The sequence below is a fragment of the Mytilus californianus genome, unplaced genomic scaffold (assembly GCF_021869535.1).
Source record: "Mytilus californianus isolate M0D057914Y unplaced genomic scaffold, xbMytCali1.0.p SCAF_8, whole genome shotgun sequence".
In the NCBI taxonomy this organism is placed as follows: Eukaryota; Metazoa; Mollusca; class Bivalvia; order Mytilida; family Mytilidae; genus Mytilus; species Mytilus californianus.
Window position 1 is genome coordinate 24,777,468 of NW_026262734.1, and position 21,781 is coordinate 24,799,248.

Here is a 21,781-nt window from a genome sequence, read left to right on the forward strand (position 1 = left end):
TGGAATATCAATTATCAAGGATTTCATGGGTGAAGGTGAACCAGGGCTTCCAAAACGGTCATATATTCCGGACTTGACCGAAACTTTCATAAAAAGACCGGCTGCTCTCAGCCTCAAACGGTCAAATAGAATTGGTGTGCCACATTTTGTTATTCAAGGCATTTTCATGAAACGGTCATTTCAATTTTTACCAACTATCGATCGATAAAAATGTCCGTTTGGGCATTTTAGTTTATAATTGTGGCAATCTATTTCACAAAGATATTTCGGTCATAATTGGGTTTAATAAAACAGAAGCAGCATATTTCAGATACTTTGAAGTGTCTCAGTTAGTCTAATCCTCTGGGTACATAAATGTACGGCTTGGTCTTTAGCTTGTGTACATCAATAAAAAGTAGAAAAAACACGTTTTCTTTTATTTAAATAACAACAAGCTGTCAAACAATTATCCCTTCAATAAGTTATATTGAAGCCATAAATCATTCACTGATTACAGGTTTGTTACCTTTGATGAGGTGTCCTTAGCTTGTCTTTATCAATAGAATTAATGATGCATAACAATGTACATAAAGGTAATCAGGTAAACGAGGTCAAACATGTAAGCGTGTATGGAACAACATCCTATTTAATTACGCTTTATAGATATTATTTTAAATGAGCATTCAGTTTAAAAAAGTATCCTGATATTTAAAAGTTATTCTTCAAATAAGGATAATTGTAAATGAATAAGTATGATATATATTATTTTATTTAACACTGTACATCGTGTTAAATACTGGGGTACTCTCAAGGGGAAAATTTACTAAAATATATAGGAAAAACTGTACCAAGCTGAGTTGTCCAATAAATAAGGGGGCGTTCTCTATTCTTGTTTTCATATTAAAAACTGTTTTTATAATTAAAATCATAAAGAATAATATCCAATCATGACAATCTCCGACTGTTATAAAGACTTTGTCTCAAATTGAACTTTACAAATCTGCCATCATGGGCAAACGTAAACGTGACGATTCCGATCAAAATTCGAAATCTGCTAGAAGCTTTATTCATAAATGGTTACAACTGTTTTTATGGTTAAGATTTGACAGTATGCTAAATGCCATGTTTTGTGACATTTGTCAAAAACATAAACTTAAAAATAACTTTGTAAAGCCTGGTTCGACAAATTTTCGAAAGTCAGCCGTTGTAGAGCATGCTTATAGCAATGACCACATTCAAGCTCTTAAATTAGAGACAGCTTCCAAAAGTAATCCAATTGTATCAGTATTTGAGAAAGTTCATGAAAAGACTGACAACGGCGCAATGTGCACCTTGTTCCGTAATGCTTACTTTATTGCTAAAGACAACTTACCAATGGACAAATTTCAGTCAATAAATGATTTAACTAAGTTAAATGGTGCCGTGATCACTTCTAAATTATATCAAGAGAACAATGTTGCCTCCTCCGAATTTATTCAGACAATTTCCGATGTTATAGAGAAAGAGGTGATGTCCGACGTAAAGTTAAGTCCCGCCGTGGGAATTATGATCGACGAGTCAACTGATCTGGCTACGCAAAAACATTTAATTTTGTACTTATCATTGTACAAAGAAAAATGTTATCGCTGTTCAGTAGATTTTACACGGTTTAAAACAATATCCTTCATTGGACCTCCTCAATGTTATCTATAAATACCGCATCAGTTGTAAAAGTCACGTGGTCAGGTAATCAATACACAAAAAGAAAAGTATCACGTGTATTGATGATCAAGTTGTACTGCAATTAAAGCCAACATCAACAGTTTCAAATAAGATGGCCTTAATTTACAAAGTGTTAAGTACTCACAGAGAGAAGATAGATTATATAAACAGAAAAAAAACATGAGAACAGTCAGGTACTGAAGCTGATTGATGCAATGATGGTTACTGTATTACAATACACAGAAAAATGACACAATACCGAGGATAATATTTTATTTATTTTTAGAATGAAGAAAACAAAACAGTTATAAATAAATTTATTGCATATAACACTACTAATTATTTAGACACATATATCAATTTATGCATCCTCTCAGTTACATTTAAGTATCCAGCTGATCATTGACCGTCAAAAATATTTCTTTGAAAAATGTCCGGCTGTCGTCAGGAAATTTTGGAAGCCCTGAGGTGAACCACAAATTTAAATGTTTAACAAAGTAAAAAAAATTCACATTCAACCTTTGACAAAACCAGAAAATCAAATATCCAAGAACATGTAAGTTTTCCTCAATCAGGGAAAATTGGTACCCCTGCAAATAAATGAATCCACAGTACATTGATTGTATGTTATAATCATGTGTCTTTGCGGTAGATGGAAGACCACCACATACATTTGTTTTTCATTTTAACAGATACATTACAGTAGTAATTAAATAGTTTTCAGTCTCTTTTAATATTTTACAGTCACCAAGTAGCTAATGGCTCCATTACAAAGTCAAACTCCTGATATACTTACAAATCCTTGACTAATGAATGAAGCTTTGAAATACATCATTTATTTCCTACTCCCGAATTAAAATAGTTTTATCAAGGGGAAGACAAAACCGGTTTAAAAATTGACAAATCCCCATTTATTCTATTCAATATAGAAAACAGATGTCTAGCTTGATTTACATAGCCTGTAAAATTAATATGACAAGTTTTATAATTTGAGATTCTAATTCAAGGTTAAGACAAGTATACCTTAGATAGCTTAGTTAGCTGGGGAGGGGAAGATAACTCTTTCTCTGCATTTTTTAGTGCATCAGACCAGATCAGTTCTACCAGCTGTCCAACAGGTTCAGATAACTCTATTGATGTGTTACATAGTTCTGACAATATCTGAAAAGATAAAAACTACAGATAAAATATGGAAATTTCTTTAACAATCCTTTATAAAAATGACTATCAGAGTTATTTCCCCTAATATGGCTAAGTTGGAAAAATTAATTAAACATAAAGAAATATTTGTTATTTGTAAAAACTGTCTATAAAATACAATAAATCACTTGTTTTTTCTCTATATTTTCAAGAAGTCTAATGCATGAGCTGCCATCCAGTATCAAATTGCCATTTTACAATGCAAGATGGATAAGACACAGGATCTTCATTAAGATAATGTTGATTTGCAGTTTCTGTTTGTGGATCATAAAATTTTATTGTAATAGTATGTAACCTGACCATGGCCATCTTTTACTATGTGTATAAGTTCCTTTGGTCGCTAGTATCCAGTGAATAATTTAGGATCCCAAAACGTAGTTGCACAATATTGCACATAAAGTTTTTGTGACACTTATATCAAAAAATAATCTAAAAATTTTATAAATGAAATTTTATTTGAGATTCCTAATAATTAAATGTTATTGGTTATGCTTTCCAGTAAACAGGTTACAAATAATTTCTGAATGTACAGTAATTGGATTTACATGTATTAAACGTGAAATCTGGGTTTGCTACTTCAAATATTAAAAAAAGAAGTTTATTTCAATAGTAAACAAATTACCATTCTGGCTCTTGGTGACCCTAGTTTATTACTGGAGAAAGCAGGCTGTATCCATGGTAACATGCTGTATGGTGCTGTAGTGTACCTGTGATATAGCTGTTCGTACCCACTCAATCCTTCAGCTGCTGTGTCTAAATACCAAACGGTAGGATCTGATGTACTTACTATATTCTATAAAGAGATATAATTAAAATCAAAGAGTGTTCATGCTAATGCTTCTTGTTAAGCTGAAACCTAAAAATTAGGTTTCAATGTAGAAAAATATAAAATATTAATTTTGACCTGAAATGTAGTTTTTCAACAATGGATTAATGTTAATCAAAACAATCTATTTTTAAATTTCATTTAATTTATAATAGCTGTAATATAAAAGTTTCATTTTGTCAACTGATAATAAACTTGGAGAAAATGTAAAAGATCTTATTTGGTTGGGTTTAGTTTTGGTGTGGGTGATGTTTTCTTCTTCATTATTATTGCGAACCAAATGAAAGTCTTCCACAGAGTCGTCTGCTCTTGACCAGGGTATTTAAACTTTTGTCTATTCTCTTGTCCTATTGAATAAATACAATAGCTATTGTTCTCTGTGTAGTTTTTTCACTGGGACCTTTAGGTTACAAGGAAGTAATTATTTACATAGGCGACAATGGTAGCCTTTTTTGGTCCTGCGTTTTCACTATCAAAGATCCATAGAAAAAAATGTCGAATTCTGAATTATCAACACCTTTGGGTGTAATTGAAACTGCAAAACACATATGGTGCCGCAGCTTTTTTGATAGAAAAATTGCATTTTTTAAGGGTACTCAACGGTTCCGGAATTTTCGAAATAGTATAAACGAAGAACACCCCTTGCTAAATTTGGCACAGAAAATGTTGCTCGTCACAGAGAGTTTTCTCTAAATTTCTCGCTATTTCTACACCAATGGCCAACACTCATTTCTCACTATTTCAATTTTGATTTCTAATTACAAGGGCAGCAGAAAATAAATTTACTTCTACCTATTATCTTGGATGTAAAATCTAGGTGGCGCCAGTCATCTTTATTTACTTCCTTTTAACCTTTAAATTTCTTCTAGGAGAAATCTATCACTCATTGATTAATTTACCTGACCAAAAAATTATCTTCTTTTTTGGGGGAAATAGTTGTATAAACTCACATAAACTGCATGCAATATTGTATGTAATCAATATCAATAATATATTTCCAATCTGTTCAATATAAACACTGATTTGATTATAAAAAGTTTATTTCTGACAAAAGTTTTAGTATTGTTCTAATGAATTTGAATGTTTTTGTTGTTGTTCTGTTATAGAATACATTTATCAAGACCTTAATTTAAACACATCTGTTTACATAATAATTTTCAAGTTATTATTTGTCAAACACACAAAAAAAAAGCAAATTTTGATAGGGAAAATATAAAAAATTTGTTCAGAAATCAACTTTTAATTTTTGAATCAGTGTTTATATTGAAACTATTAAAAATGAATTATTGATATTGAATAAATACAGCACCACATGCAGTTTTTTTGAGTCCTTATTTAGTATTTGTACATGTATTTTCATTTTTGACAGTTCAATTTTTTGTTCAGGTAAATTAATCAGTGAGTGATAGATTTCTCTTGGAAGAAATTTAAAGGTCCAATCAAATAAACTACACAGAGAACAAAAGCTATTGTATTTATTAGATGGCCAAAAGAACTTACAAAAGTTTAAATCGACAGGTAACTTGCAGGTGAATCTGTGGAAAAGTATCATTTGGTTCGCAATAAGTGATAGTCCTGTTTTGCACTCAAAGAACACAATTTCTGCTCTCTTGTACCTGGCTGTGACCAGAAGTGTAAAGGTGGAAATTGGTAAATTAATAACAGGATTTGAGTTGTACATCACTAAACACAAAATATTAAGAGATACAATCCGTTCTATATACTTACTTTTAATGTTTGCTATTGAAATGATACATCAGTATCTGACATGGTTAGAATGATTACCTTTATTTAATTACTTAGAAAACAGTCAACTATCAAAACAAAAATTTGACCTCTCACCTTCTGTTCATCAAAAGACCCTGCCTGGCTGTGAAGTCTAAACACATCTTCATCAGTTAATACATGGATCTCCAATATCTGTACTTTATTTTTGTTCTGAAAAATCAATGCATTAATTATAATGGCCTTCATTTATATAACCCTATCCTTCTACTTTTTTTTTAAAATAGATTTTTTTTGTAAAAGTCAATTTGCATCATGGAAATTTAATTTTACTTTTTCCTCGACTTTTAAATTGATGTATTGGTTGTACATTCATACAGGATAATATCATTTAATATTGTCATTTGCTTTAAGTAATTTCAAAATCACTGTGATTTATAATAAAATTAAACTTAATGTAAAATCCTCAATATTTTTCTACTTTGAATATGCTATTCTAACTTAACAAAACTCTTAACCACTCTAGGCTTACTGTAAGTTAGATAATAGCAATAAAAACTTGATTTAATAATGCAAGTATTGCACTTATTTTTTTACTAAATATTTGTCATTTTTTTGGACACATAAAGTATGCAATTTATACTGGTACAAACCTTGAGTAAAGTCCATTTAGCAAGGACATAAGGAATATCTGGATCATAAGGGGTCCCTGGATCTGTATATGTCCAACCTTTCATGTTATTCAGGTTAACTTGTACCTTTTTCTTTTTTCTTTTGATCAAACCTTGTGGATTTTTACCTGAAATAATATAATATGAGGCAGGTGTTACCTGTAAGAAAGGACAAAGTCTGTATTACAAATTTTATTTTCATTGTATTATTGTCATTTTTCTTTTTGGTACTTAGATATAAAAATTTGCGAGAAAAAGGGTTGAAAAAAAATATTCCCTTGAATTTGACAGTTGTAGGAAATTAATCCTACATTTCATTGCAGTAAAAAATTTCTGAGTCATAAACATATATCTTGGGTGTTTCAAATTAAATTCCACTCAGTTAGGAAAGACCTTATTGTTTTTCCACTCCGTTAGGAAAGACCTTATTGTTTTTCTAATATTTTTTTTTCTTTTCTTCCAGCATTTTTTTTTACATGCCCTCCCCCATTTCTATTGGAGTTATCAAGACCAAATATGGACCATCAATAGACCTCATCATGAAGTATTACCAGATGAGGCTGTGTAGGATTTCATCATCCCCTTTAGAAGTTATCTCCCTTTTATTGTTTTTTTTTGACATGGACCCCCCCTTGTTGTTTTTTAAGATATCATGACTTTATATGGACAATAGGTAGATCTCATCATGATGTTTTATCATATGAGGGCACGTAGGATTTCATCATCCCCTTTGAGAGTTATATCCCCTTGAAACAATTTCTTTTATTTGCATTTATCTTAAAAAGTGTTAGAGATAGAATCGATTTGAAAATGGCAGCATGTACAAGAACAGATGGCAATGTTAATAAACATAAACAATTATTTTGTTATCAACCCTTATAAGGAGTTATTTCCCTTGAAAAATTATACACAACTTTCGAAAAATTCTATTTCGAGAACCGAAAGTTGTAGAGACTTAGGACCTTCACCAATAATCTTTAATTCATGTGACTCTCAATTTGCACCCAAGGTCAAAGGTCACTGAGTGCAAAAAAAATTTAAGCTGCAATTTCAAGCTGACATATTAAGAAAACGATAAGAGTTTGCTGCATATGTACTGTGTATAAAATGTTCCTCTTGACGAGCTCTACATTTTATACATTAAGCTCAAAAATCTCCAACCATCTGTTCAAAAGTTACAACGAGATAATTCTTAAAAGTATAGTATTGTGTGTATATCTTTGTAAGAAAACAGATATCAACCAACTATAAACTGCAAACATGATCAGTATTTTAAGACCTTCAATTTGAGGTCAATGTCAGGTCATGATAAAATTTTACCTTGACCTTCAAAGCGTACTATGACCTTGACCTTGTGACATTTGAAAGGTCAAGTGGTCCTGAGTTGAATGGTGGTAGTCCCATGTCTCTGCGACTTATGTATGGACACAACATTCAAGCTTGATACAGCACTGAATTTGGATTGTGATTAAATATTTGACACAGCATAGGTTTCTGACACAGAATGAATGTGGTCTAAGAACTTAAAAAATTTTAATTTACCTATTCAAACCATATCATTGTTATTTGCTTTTATAAATACATCAGAAATAACCAATTTAAAATGGAAAATTTTAAAGAAAATAAAAGGAAAAAAAGGAAAAAAAAATCCCCCCCAAATTTTTTGAACCCCCTTCTGATTCATCACCCCCAATCTCAATCCCAGCCTTCCCTTTGTGGTATGGTACCTTGCAGTACAATTTCAGAGAGATCCATACACTTGAACACAAGTTATTGTGGAAACTAGAAAAATGCTTGTTTTTTGGCCCCTTTTTGGCCCCCAATTCCTAAATGTTTAGAGCAATTACCCCCAAACTCAAACCCAGCTTTCCCTTTGTGATATGGAACCTTGTAGTACAATTTCATAAAGATCCATACAGTTACACACAAGTTATTGTCCTGAAACTAGAAAAATGCTTGTTTTTTGCCCCTTTTTTGCCCCTAATTCCTCAAATTTTGAGGCAATTACCCCCAAAATCAATCCCAGCCTTCCCTTTGTGGTATGGTACCTTGCAGTACAATTTCAGAGAGATCCATACACTTGAACACAAGTTATTGTCTGGATACTAGAAAAATGCTTATTTTTGGCCCCTTTTTTGGCCCCTTATTCCTAAACATTTTAGGCAATTACCCCCAAACTCAATTCCAGCTTTCCCTTTGTGATATGGAACCTTGTAGTACAATTTGAGAAATATCCATACACTTACACACAAGTTATTGTCATGAAACTAGAAAAATGCTTGTTTTTTGCCCCCTAATTCCTAAAATTTTGAGGCTATTACCCCCAAAATCAATCCCAGCATTCCCTTTGTGATATGGAAGCTTGTGGTACAATGTCAGAGAGATCCATACACTAACACACAAGTTATGTCTGGAAGTTACAAAAATATTTATTTTTGGCCTCTTTTTGGCCCCTAATTCCTTAACTGTTGGTACCATAACCCCCAAAATCAATCCCAACCTTCCTTTTGTGGTATTGAACCTTATGGTTAATTTTCATAGAGATCCATTCACTTAAACTAAAGTTAGAGTGCGAAAAATGTGTCTTCGGATGACGACGACGCCAACGTCATACCAATAAACGACCGCAAAATTTTGCGGTCGTATAAAAATCAATTTGAAATTTTCATGTTTTACATTGACTTTTCATAAGTTCTATTTATACAATTGATATTGCATCATTTTTGGCACTTTGCCAAATGGGGTCATTTAGTATGTGAATGTCTAAATGAGCTCTCCTCAAAAATGAAAATTTTAAACCCCCTTTTCATCCCAGTGCGAAGGGTGGGGTCATTTAGTGCAAAAAATTAAAATTTCTCAGATGGTTAGGTTGTTGCATATCAAATGGAAGTCCATAAAGCGTACATTTCAAATATCAAATTGTCGTCCCCGAAAATGCGTTGGGTGGGGTCATTGAGTGCAAAAAATACAATGTCTCATAAGGTAAGGTTGTCATATATCAAATGAAAGGTCATAACGTGTACATTTCAAATATCAAATTCCTGTCCTCCAAAAATGAGTAAGATGGGATTATTAAGTGCAAAAATCAAACTTTCTAGAAAATGGTGTTGTGGCATAGCAAATGAAAGGTCATTTGGTCTTCATTACAAATATCATACTACCGATCTTGAAAATTTTGGTGGAATGGGTCATTAAGTGTAAAAAGTGAAAAGGTTCAAAAGGTATGCTTGTCGTATATCAAATGAAAGGTCGTGAAGAGTACATTACAAATAAAATGCTTTGCTGGATAGATCAAGTTTGAATTTTTGTGGCGTCACTTTAAACGTTTTAGAGTTATGCCCCTTTACAAATGGAATAAAATGCTCCGCTGGGCGCAGCTTGATACGACCGCAGAGGTCGAACCCTGAACAGTTGGGGCAAGTAAGGACACAACATTCAAGCTTGATACAGCTCTGAATTTGGATTGTGATTAAATATTTGACACAGCATAGGTTTCTGACACAGAAAGAATGTGGTCTAAGAACTTGATTTTTTTTAATTTACCTATTATGGTCCAATGTCCAAAATCAAAATACATGGTTAGATTCAGCATATCAAAGAACCCCATACATTCAATTTTTGTTGAAATCAAACAAAGTTTAATTTTGGACCCCAACTAGGACAAACTTGAAAACTGGGCCCATAATCAAAAATCTAAACACATGTTTAGATTCAGCATATCAAAGAACCCCAAAGATTTCAATTTTTGTTAAAATCAAACTAAGTTTAATTTTGGACCCTTTTGGACCTTAATGTAGACCAATTTAAAAAACAGGACCCAAAATTAAAAATCTAAAAACACTGTTAGATTTGGCAAATCAAAGAACCCCAATAATTCAATTTTTGATGAAATCAAACAAAGTTTAATTTTGGACCCTTTTGACCTCAATATGAACCAATTTGATAGCGGGGTCCACAAATAAAAAATCTAAATACATGGTTAGATTCAGCATATCAAAGAACCCCATATATTCAATTTTAGTTGAAATCAAACAAAGTTTAATTTTGGACCCAAATTTGGACCAACTTGAAAACTGGGCCAAAAATCAAAAATCTAAATACATGTTTAGATTCAGCATATCAAAGAACCCCATATATTCAATTTTTGTTAAAATTAAACAAAGTTTAATTTTGGACCCTTTGGACCTTAATGTAGACCAATTTGAAAACTGGACCCAAAATTAAAAATCTAAATACACGGTTAGATTCAGCATAACAAATAAATAAATGTGGTCAAAGATTTTACAAATCTAATGCGCCATACTGTGCAATTAAAGATTACTTCTTGAAATTTGAAAAAAAATAATATTTGAAGAATAATTCTTTTTAATTTCTGAAATCTGAAATGAGGAAAAATTGACCCCCCACAATTTCTTTTTACCCCCCACCCCCCCCCCTTTTTCCCCCAAAAAATTCTTTCCCTCAAGATATGGTCATAATCTCAATTCAAATTTCCAATGGAGTTGGCAACCATAATTACCCATTTAAATTTACCATAGTGCTAACTTAATCTATTTTATAATAGAATTTAAAATATAGTGTCAAATCTTTCATATGGATTTTTTTGTAAAAAAAAAAGATGCAACATTTGCAGATATTTTTACTGGTCTTTCTTTATAAATATGCATTTCTTTAAACATAATTTAAAAGCAGTGTAAGGGAAGTAACCAATACGTTGTATTTGGATTACCTCCCTTACACTGTTTTAAATTATCTTAATTGTTCATTAACCATTACTTTATACATAATTTAAAAGCAGTGTAAGGGAGATAATTTCAATGATGTATTTGATTTATCTCCCTTACACTGCTTTAAATTATGTTTTGTACTAAAGTATTTGTCCATTAACCAGGACAACCTTGTTTTTCCCCCTTTTTTGCCCCTAATTCCTAAACAGTTTGAGCCATAACCCCCAAAGCAAATCCTAACCATCCCTTTGTGGTATGGAAACTAGTAGTATAATTTCAGAGAGATCCATACACCTTTCCACAGTTATTGTCTGGAAACTAGAAAATGCTTATTTTTGGCCCCTTTTTGGCCCTTAATTCCTTAACTGTTGGTACCATAACCCCCAAAATTAATCCCCACCTTCCTTTTGTGGTATTGAACCTTATGGTAAAATTTCAAAGAGATCCATTCACTTAAACAAAAGTTAGAGTGCGAAAACCAATGTGTCTTCGGACGCCGACGCCGGACGATGACGACGACGCCAACGTCATACCAATATACGACCGCAAAAATTTTTTGCGGTCGTATAAAAATCACTTTTACAGGAAAGACCTTTCAATTGTTTGTAAAACAATTGAGAACAATTGAGAACAATTGAGATACTAGTTTAATTTGGTGTTTCTATAGAATATTTTGAAAACTTGAGCTTACATGGTTACTAAAGCTTGTACACAGAAAAAAAATGGGTGAAAATTTGATTGGTTAACTTCCAGTGATGGTTATTTTCTAATATGCAATGAAATGTTATGTGAAATTTTGTCTGTAGTTCTGGACAGGATAAAACTTTACTCATGCCAAGTATTTCTTTATTTGAAAAACAAAGATAAATTCTGCACAATTTTTTGAAAAGTGCAAATTTAACAAAGACTAATAGGGGAAAATCAATGGTGGTATTACACCTATAAAATGGCAGCGTCCGTCAATAGAACAGGAACATGGTAAACGCAACTGTTGGGAAAAAAAGTTAACAATTTTGAGTTCATTAGTATATTGATTTTTCTACTGTTATTGAGGACTTCAGGTCCTCATACCAATGTTCTAACAAAAATTACTATTACCTCATAACTTATACATGTTTAAGTGTTTGTCCTGTCTTTCAACATTGAGACGAAAATACACAGATTTAAGGGTGTACAGAACATCTAAAGGAGTTAACTCTTTAAAAATCAGTTGAATGTTTTAATCACATACTATTATTAAGGAGAAATCAAGCTTCTCAATGATCAAAATTAGTGTTTGTCAAACTGCTATACATCCAACCAAATTATTCCTGTAAATTGTGTGGTTCAAAATTTTTGAAATTTTTATATTTTTGACAACAAGTCCAAGTAAATATTTTTTTTCAAAATTTTATGAAAATTAAACAAGCTAAATCTTGTTTAGTCAAAGTGTTGGGTACCCCCTTAACCACAGACAGTTTACAGTTCTCAAGTTATATCATATTTAAAATTCATTTTAACAAAACCGAATTGCCTAAAAGGATTATCTTGATCAATTTATTTTTAACATGACAAACCAACAAAACCATCCTACAATAAAAGAACAGAGTTCCAATTTCCCCCGTGTTGCACATATTCTATATTTCCAAGGGGCATAACTCTTTTAAAATAAATGGGGAATGTGTCAAAATGTTATGAAACTTATACACAATGCTTATTACCACTAAACACATATCAAGTTTGAATTTTGGTTGTGTCACTTTTACTGTTCTAGAGTTATGCCCCTTTACAAATGGAATAAAATGCTCCGCAGGGCGCAGCTTGATACGACCGCAGAGGTCGAACCCTGAACAGTTGGTGCAAGTATGGACATAACATTCAAGCTTGATACAGCTCTGAATTTGGATTGTGATTAAATATTTGACACAGCATAGGTTTCTGACACAGAATGAATGTGGTCTAAGAACTTAAAAATTTTAAATTGGACATTCACCTATTATGGTCCAATATCCAAAATCTAAATACATGGTTAGATTCAGCATATCAAAGAACCCCAAGAATTCAATTTTTGATGAAATCAAACAAAGTTTAATTTTGGACCCCGATTTGGACCAACTTGAAAACTGGGCCCATAATCAAAAATCTAAATACATGTTTAGATTCAGCATATCAAAGAACCCTAAAAATTCAATTTTTGTTAAAATCAAACTAAGTTTAATTTTGGACCCTTTGGACCTTAATGTAGACCAATTTGAAAACGGAACCAAAAATAAAGAATCTAAATACACGGTTAGATTCGGCATATCAAAGAACCCCAATAATTCAATTTTTGATGAAATCAAACAAAGTTAAATTTTGGACCCTTTTGACCTCAATGTGGACAAAGTTGATAACAGGGCCCAAAAATCAAAAATCTAAATACATGGTTAGATTCAGCATATCAAAGAACCCCATATATTCAATTTTTGTTGAAATCAAACAAAGTTTAATTTTGGACCCCGATTTGGACCAACTTGAAAACTGGGCCCATAATCAAAAATCTAAATAAATGTTTAGATTCAGCATATCAAAGAACCCTAAAAATTCAATTTTTGTTAAAATCAAACTAAGTTTAATTTTGGACCCTTTGGACCTTAATGTAGACCAATTTGAAAACGGAACCAAAAATTAAGAATCAAAATACACGGTTAGATTCAGCATATCAAAGAACCCCAATAATTCAATTTTTGATGAAATCAAACAAAGTTAAATTTTGGACCCTTTTGACCTCAATGTGGACAAAGTTGATAACAGGGCCCAAAAATCAAAAATCTAAATACATGGTTAGATTCAGCATATCAAAGAACCCCATATATTCAATTTTTGTTGAAATCAAACAAAGTTTAATTTTGGACCCCGATTTGAACCAACTTGAAAACTGGGCCCATAATCAAAAATCTAAATACATGTTTAGATTCAGCATATCAAAGAACCCTAAAAATTCAATTTTTGTTAAAATCAAACTAAGTTTAATTTTGGACCCTTTGGACCTTAATGTAGACCAATTTGAAAACGGAACCAAAAATTAAGAATCAAAATACACGGTTAGATTCAGCATATCAAAGAACCCCAATAATTCAATTTTTGATGAAATCAAACAAAGTTAAATTTTGGACCCTTTTGACCTCAATGTGGACAAAGTTGATAACAGGGCCCAAAAATCAAAAATCTAAATACATGGTTAGATTCAGCATATCAAAGAACCCCATATATTCAATTTTTGTTGAAATCAAACAAAGTTTAATTTTGGACCCCGATTTGGACCAACTTGAAAACTGGGCCCATAATCAAAAATCTAAATACATGTTTAGATTCAGCATATCAAAGAACCCTAAAAATTCAATTTTTGTTAAAATCAAACTAAGTTTAATTTTGGACCCTTTGGACCTTAATGTAGACCAATTTGAAAATGGAACCAAAAATTAAGAATCTAAATACACGGTTAGATTCAGCATATCAAAGAACCCCAATAATTCAATTTTTGATGAAATCAAACAAAGTTAAATTTTGGACCCTTTGGACCTCAATGTGGACCAATTTAAAAACGGGGCCCAAAATCCAAAAACTTAATACACGGTTAGATTCAGCATATTAAAGAACCCCAAGAATTCAAGAATAAAACCCAATTGAAATTGATCAAGAAATAAGCAATTTATACGAAGTATCTTCTTTTGCACAATACTGTGCAATTGAATATTTCTTGCTATTGTGCAATACTGTACAATTGACAATTTCTTGCTATTGCGCAATATTGTGCTATTGGATATTTCTTGCTATTGCGCAATACTGTGCAATTGAAGATTTCTTGCTATTGCGCAATACTGTGCAATTGAAGATTTCTTGCTATTGTGCAATACTGTGCAATTGAAAATTTCTTGCTATTGCACAATACTTATTAGATAATAATTTACACATCCTGTTTGGTGTGTATCTCCTACCATATCATTATTATTTGCTTTTAAATATTAATCAGAAATAACCAACTTAAAATGGAAAATTTTAAAAGAAAAAAAAAAAGGAAAAAAAGAAAAAAAAAGAAAAAAAAAAATCCCCCCCCAAATTTTTTGAACCCCCTTATGATTCATCACCCCCAAACTCAATCCCAGCCTTCCCTTTGTGGTATGGTACCTTGCAGTACAATTTCAGAGAGATCCATACACTTGAACACAAGTTATTGTCTGGAAACTAGAAAAATGCTTATTTTTGGCCCCTTTTTGGCCCCCAATTCCTAAACAATTCGGGCAATTACCCCCAAACTCAATTCCAGCTTTCCCTTTGTGATATGGAACCTTGTAGTACAATTTCAGAAATATCCAAACACTTACACACAAGTTATTGTCATGAAACTAGAAAAATGCTTGTTTTTTGCCCCTTTTTTGGCCCCTAATTCCTAAAATTTTGAGGCAATTACCCCCAAAATCAATTACAGCCTTTCCTTTGTGATATGGAACCTTGTGGTACAATGTCAGAGAGATCCATACACTTACACACAAGTTATTGTCTGGAAGTTACAAAAATGCTTATTTTTGGCCCCTTTTTGGCCCCTAATTCCTTAACTGTTGGTACCATAACCCCCAAAATCAATCCCAACCTTCCTTTTGTGGTATTGAACCTTATGGTAAAATTTCATGGAGATCCATTCACTTAAACTTAAGTTAGAGTGCGAAAACCAATGTGTCTTCGGACAACGCCGGACGACGCCAGACGACGACGACGACGACGCCGGACGACGACGACGCCAACGTCATACCAATATACGACCAAAAAATTTTTAATTTTTGCGGTCGTATAAAAATTGATGAATTTTTCGTTTCCGTTCTTTAACTTTAGTTTGCCTCAACCAAATGTTAATTTTTCCATCTGTAAAGGGATATAACTCTAGAACGGTAAAATCGACGCCACCAAAATTCAAACTTGATCTGTGTTTAGTGGTAATAAGCATTGTGTATAAGTTTCATAACATTTGGTTGAGGCAAACTTAAGTTGGAGAATGGAAACGAAAAATTCAGCAATTTTTCCATTTGTAAAGGGATATAACTCTAGAACGGTAAAACTGAAGCCACCAAAATTCAAACTTGATCTGTGTTTAGTGGTTTTAAGCATTGTGTATAAGTTTCATAACATTTGGTTGAGGCAAACTAAAGTTAGAGAAAGGAAACCAATTTTGGGACGTAGGGACGGACATAACGGACATACAGACGGACAAGGGTAAAACTTAATGCCCCCTCTGTTACGGCAGGGGCATCAAAAGTCGATCGTCCACCATTATAGAACTTGCCTGAGATATTGCTGATATTAAACTATAGTATAAGTTTTATAAAAATCTGGCAAGAATTGTACCTGTGAGAGCACTAACGAGGCCATTTTCCATAAATTTAATAATTCCAAGGGGCATAATTCTCTAAAAAAAGTCAATCGTCCACCATTTTAGAACTTGTCCAATATATTGCTGATATTAACCTATAGTAAAAGTTTTATAAAAATCTGGCAAGAATTGTACCCATGAGAGCGCTAACAAGACCAGACTGACACACGGACACCCAGTATATCCATGTCCCCCACAACGCCTTACGCGGGGGACAACACATATTTTCCATGCAGCCCTACAACATACCAACTATCTTTCCTTTCTTGAAATTATCATTTTCTGGTAATCCGCTGACTATAAATTTATCTTTGGTAAGAAGTTTATTCTGTGACATGCAGTCATCAATGTACAGGTTCTGAACCAATGGAATGTGATATTTCTGACATTGTCGGATCTTGTAACTTGACTTCTCAACTACGTCTTCAAACACAACAACAAATGATACCTAAAATGGAAACAAAGGATTATCGTGAGATAGATGGGTGTTACACGATCTTTGCAAATTACAATGCAATAATTCTAGTATCGTCCAACCTTGCATCTTATCGTCTTAGAAACATATTCAGATATACAAAAAAAGGACTTATAATAAAACAAATTTAATTTGTTACTTTTTATCACAACTAATTACTTGAGAAAACAGTCTGAATATCTGATTTCCAAATTCTATCATGTTCTATTTTGTTCTGACTGTAGCAAGAAATCAGGTATGGTTGCCTCAATTTGTCTTTTAATTTCCTGAAGGTATTTAATAAAGGACATCTTCTCAGATCTTATTTCAAAATTCTATTATTTGATTTTCCTTCTGTTTACAATCTTGTTTTTCTCTTAGATATAATCCTTACAAAATATGTAACCTCTGCACAACATATGCATGAAGCTTGAAAAACAAGTTTGGTGTAATACACTTTAACTAAAACTTTAATAAAAACAAGCATTCTGAGAGTATTGCATGGCAATACATAGTCCCCTACCGGGTAAAAATTCTTTTTTCTAGAACAAATGCTAACTTGTTCTATAACTTGTCATGGTGTAAACAAAAAGTAAATATCATGTCAATATCTTCAAGCATGACTAAAAACAGTGTGGAAAACTGATTATATGAGTGAACAAAACATTAGATATGGTTAATAGTTCTCTAAAATTAGATATGATGTAATACAGTGTATATCTAATTTCAAATTATAATCAAATATAATTAATAGTTCCAAATATTTTTTCTTTCATTTGTCACAAACTAATATAGATTTGTAACTTATCTATAAAATGTCAACAACATTTATCTACACAATGTAATGTATTGAAATATATACACTAATAAAAATATATTATTATCTAATTAAAGGATTTCTCTTCATAAATTTTTCTGTATATATATATAGTATTCAGAAAATTAGTTTATACTAAATAACAAACAAACCTGCTAAAAAATTCTTCAAATAATTTAACAATGAATGTCTTTTAATAAATGAGTTATCTCCCTTTGTACAGAAATATAGTTTAACATAGTACTTTAACATTAGATATGGTCCAGAGTTATGGTCCATAACTCTGGACTTAATTATCAGACCGGAACAAAATTCGAACTTGATCTGTAACTTGCCAAGATAAAACAATATACCAAATATCAAATCAATATCTTCAAGCATAAAGAAAAAAAGTGTGGAAAGCTGATTTGCCGGACTGACAGATTGATTGATTTTTGGTGTTTTAACGCCACTTTTAAGCACTGCTTTTGGGCTATTTCGTGGCGGCCAGTTTTTATTGGTGGAGGAAGCCGGAGTGCCTGGAGAAAACCACCAACCTTCGATAGGATAACTGACAATCCTAGTCAATTAAGATTGGAGTTGAGTGCACCTGCACGAGCGGGGTTCGAACTCACAACCTCAGTGTTGACTGGCTAGTGATTACAGTAGTAACTACTTAGACCACTTGGCCACCAAGGCCCCTCCGGACTCACAGAAGGACAGACAGACAGACAGACGGAGTGCAAACCTAAAGTCCTCTTTGACTTCGTCTGTAGGGGACTAAAAACTATTAAAATTACAGCACAATATGAAGAAAAAGACATTTATTCTTTACACTATCATTCTCCAAGTCAAGTTTGAAACCTTCCAGAGTTCAAGTTGTATTTCTACAGACTAATCACTATACCATGATATCAAAAAACAACTTTTTGAAATATCAAAGGACATTTAATGAACTGATTATAAAAACAGGAAACGTTAAGAAATCACAATTATTCATGTTTATTCTAACCTTTTTAGTTACAATATATGACAGAGTTCCTCCATTTGCAGTAATTTTTTTCTTCCAAGACATTTTCTCCTTGAATGACATTGATGATGGCAGTTCTAACACTACTGTATTGTTGTGGAACAAACCTAACTCTCCCATGGCTTGATGTTATTCACACACCTGCAAAATGTACGAAAAAAACTGTTTTCAAAAAATCATTAGGAAATCAAATGTTTAACCTCACATTTTTCTTCCTATTAAATTGGAAATACATGTAGTTCATGGCCACTATGGTCTTGTATCTAGAGTTTACCATGCATAGATGTTATTATAATATTTTTTAAATGTTGCCCCTCTCTCCATTACTCGTCACTCTGGATGAAATTTGTTCAAACTAATATAGTGATCTAGTGATCACAGGTACTCCCCACAGCAGCTACTGAGAGATCATTATTACTTTCTATAGCATCATACTGTGAAATTTTAATCCTGGTATCTATGATGAGTTTACTTATAAGATGTAGTTTTATTTTTGCCAGTTCAAAGTTCAGTGTATTATGTATACAATTTTTCTGTTTACCAGTACCCTCCAATATTTTTTGATGCCATTTTCATGAATTAGTTCAATTCAGTATGATGAAAACATTTGAGTGCAATGATGACCATAGAAACAGCCCGTACCTGAATGTTGTCTTTTCTAGATTTCATTTTGAGCAAGTGCTCACCTGAATGCTAATGTTTAGATAAACAAAACAAAAAACGGCAAGTATTTATTTCAATTTTGAAAGGGATGAAAAACTTAATTTATTTAATAAAGGGGATATAACTTAGGTTATCTTTTTTTAAAAGTTTTTGGGAATGCTTTTGTTGAGTGGTCCAAAACATTTCATTAAACTTTCAGTCAATTTCAAAAAGTCTTTTCTTTATTTCAATTTGAGTCAGGTACTCACCTGACTGCTGATGTTCAGACAAACAAACAAAAAAAAACAGAAGTTTTGAAAACGTAAATTCATACAATAAAGGGGTATAACTGATAAAATTTTAAAAAGTTTAATGAAAAAGTCATTCTCTTTTTTTTTCCCCCAGAAACAACAAAATTATTTTTTTTCCAAAATTCAAGAAACATAAATTGGGAAGGGTGAAACAGAAAATGACAAAAATCAAACCTAGTCAGTGTTTATTGGTCCAAAACATTTCATTAAAATGTCATCATTTTTATAAAGGGGTTCCATTTATTATCCGAAAAAACCACAAAATTTTGAATTTTTCCAAAGTCCAAGTACCATAACTTTGAAACAATAAAAGTAAAAACGACAATAATCATATTAAACCTGTGTTTAGAAGTCAAAAAGATTTCAATAAAAATTCAATTAATTTCAAAAGGGGGCTCTCAATTAATCATTGGAAACCAACAAAATTTTTTTCAAATACTCAAGTACCATAACTAGATGGAACAGTAAAAGTGAAAATTCGAAAAAATCAAATTTAACCTGTTTTAAGTGGTCACAAACATTCCATTAAAATGTCATTCAATTTCAAATAGGGGTTCTAAATTTAGACAGTACGATTCTACTGCCAAACGTGTTTTAAATACATAAGATTACTTATTAATACTTTTAACTTTCTGAGGACAAACCAAAAACTATATATTGAAGTAAAATTATTTTATATATCTCTATTTCTTTAAATGCTAAATTTGTATAAAACAAGATATTCATTTTCAAAATCAGTATAATTGAACTACCAAACATGCACAAAAATTCTGGTAAGAAATTGTAAGAAAAACCTGAACAGCTCAAATTGTAGGGGAACATATAGCAAGATAACGATGATTTCAAGAACTGGCAAGCCCTGAATCAAGATTCTGTGCCTAAACAAGTATTCTTAAGTACTGTGAAAAATTACCATGAGTAACGGTGTAGCATAAGAGGAAAAAATAGTACAGAGAGACAAGTTGTGTCAATTTTGACAGTACTAGGATCAGGATTAGGAAACTATTATAAATAAAAAAAACTTTGGATTTTTTTAAAAAGTTTGTTTACAGAAACCTGATAACCCATTTATACTTTTCCAACAGGTACAAAAAGATTTTAAAGTGTTAAGAATATGGGATATATATATAAAAATAAGAAGCTGTGGTATGATTGCCAATGAGACAACTCTCCACAAGAGACCAAATGACATAGAAATTAACAACAATAGGTCACCGTACAGCCTTCAACAATGAGCAAAACCCATACCGCATAAGTCAGAAATAAAAGGTCCCAAAATGAAAAATGTAAAACAATTCAAACAAGAAAACTAACAGCTAGCCTGATTTATGTACAAAATAATGATTGAAAAAAAACCAAATAAAATATATAGTAACAATTGACAATATCTTTATAACAAAACACTCACATAAAGGTTTGTTGGGAATGTTATTTTCTATTGGAATAGTCTTTTCCAGACTTTATTCAACAAGTGTACAAACTATTTTTTCAATAACATACAGGAACAATTTTTTTTAAAACTGAATGCCATATTTTCAATGGAAACACACAATTTGTTTAAAAAAAAGCCCTGCCCCACAACCACCACAACCCACACTCCCATAAAAATACATATCTAGGCAATTATTTGATTTTGATTTCATGGTGCCACTGCATATACATGATATAGATACATAAACATATCCCCTTTGATTTTTTGGTAGAACTCAATTTTGGCATTTATACTATATATAAATGAAGTGGAGGGTAAAACTTTACAGGCATACTAATGAAACATAGTGGTGTGTCAAAAAAAGGGCCAGATAAACAACCGACACTGCCACTGGCGACAGCATACTGAACTTACAGTGAAATATTCTGTTGACACGAATGACAGCTTACAGCAGCAATTCAAAACTATTCTGTCAAACCATGACGTTAAATTCGTAGGTGTCTTTAACTTATAAAGTCTTTCAAAAACATATTTTTTTAAAAGTTTTTTGCTATGTTTGCAAAATATTTGTTTATTTTTATACCAGGAAGTCATTGAAAAGTAAATTTACATCAATTTACGGAGTGATACAAATCCGGAGCATATTCAATTATTAGCTTTCATGAAAGCGTGTCCAGACGGAAACCCAGTTGAAATTAAACAAAAGAAATGGAACACTTTGTTAGAGAAGGTAAAAAAAGGCCAAGTTGGTAAATTTGAATAGTTTACATCTGTTTCTATGGGCTTTAAAAGTTTAATGAACGTGCATAAAAAAATCCAAAGAAAGATAATAGATTGATCTTTTTAAGCATTTAGTTTGCATCTCTGCCACCGGCGACAATAATTTCATCGAAAAGAGAAAGTC

At 32.0% G+C, this 21,781-nt stretch overlaps 1 protein-coding gene across 4 annotated transcripts in view; it reads right to left on the reverse strand.

Annotated features, from left to right (window-relative positions):
- Nucleotides 1–21,450, reverse strand: part of LOC127712542 (uncharacterized) — a 173,191-nt gene extending 151,741 nt beyond the window's left edge. For all 4 annotated transcript variants that reach the window (XM_052219031.1, XM_052219030.1, XM_052219032.1 and 1 more), the window contains exons 1-7: nt 21,292–21,450; nt 18,475–18,633; nt 16,462–16,660; nt 6,085–6,230; nt 5,549–5,644; nt 3,503–3,673; nt 2,704–2,841 (exon numbers count right to left, since the gene is read on the reverse strand). In XM_052219031.1, the coding sequence (XP_052074991.1) occupies nt 2,704–2,841; nt 3,503–3,673; nt 5,549–5,644; nt 6,085–6,230; nt 16,462–16,660; nt 18,475–18,612 (888 nt within the window). In that variant the 5' untranslated portion in view covers nt 18,613–18,633; nt 21,292–21,450. The remainder of the gene's footprint in view (nt 1–2,703; nt 2,842–3,502; nt 3,674–5,548; nt 5,645–6,084; nt 6,231–16,461; nt 16,661–18,474; nt 18,634–21,291) is intronic.
- Nucleotides 21,451–21,781: the final 331 nt, after the last annotated feature.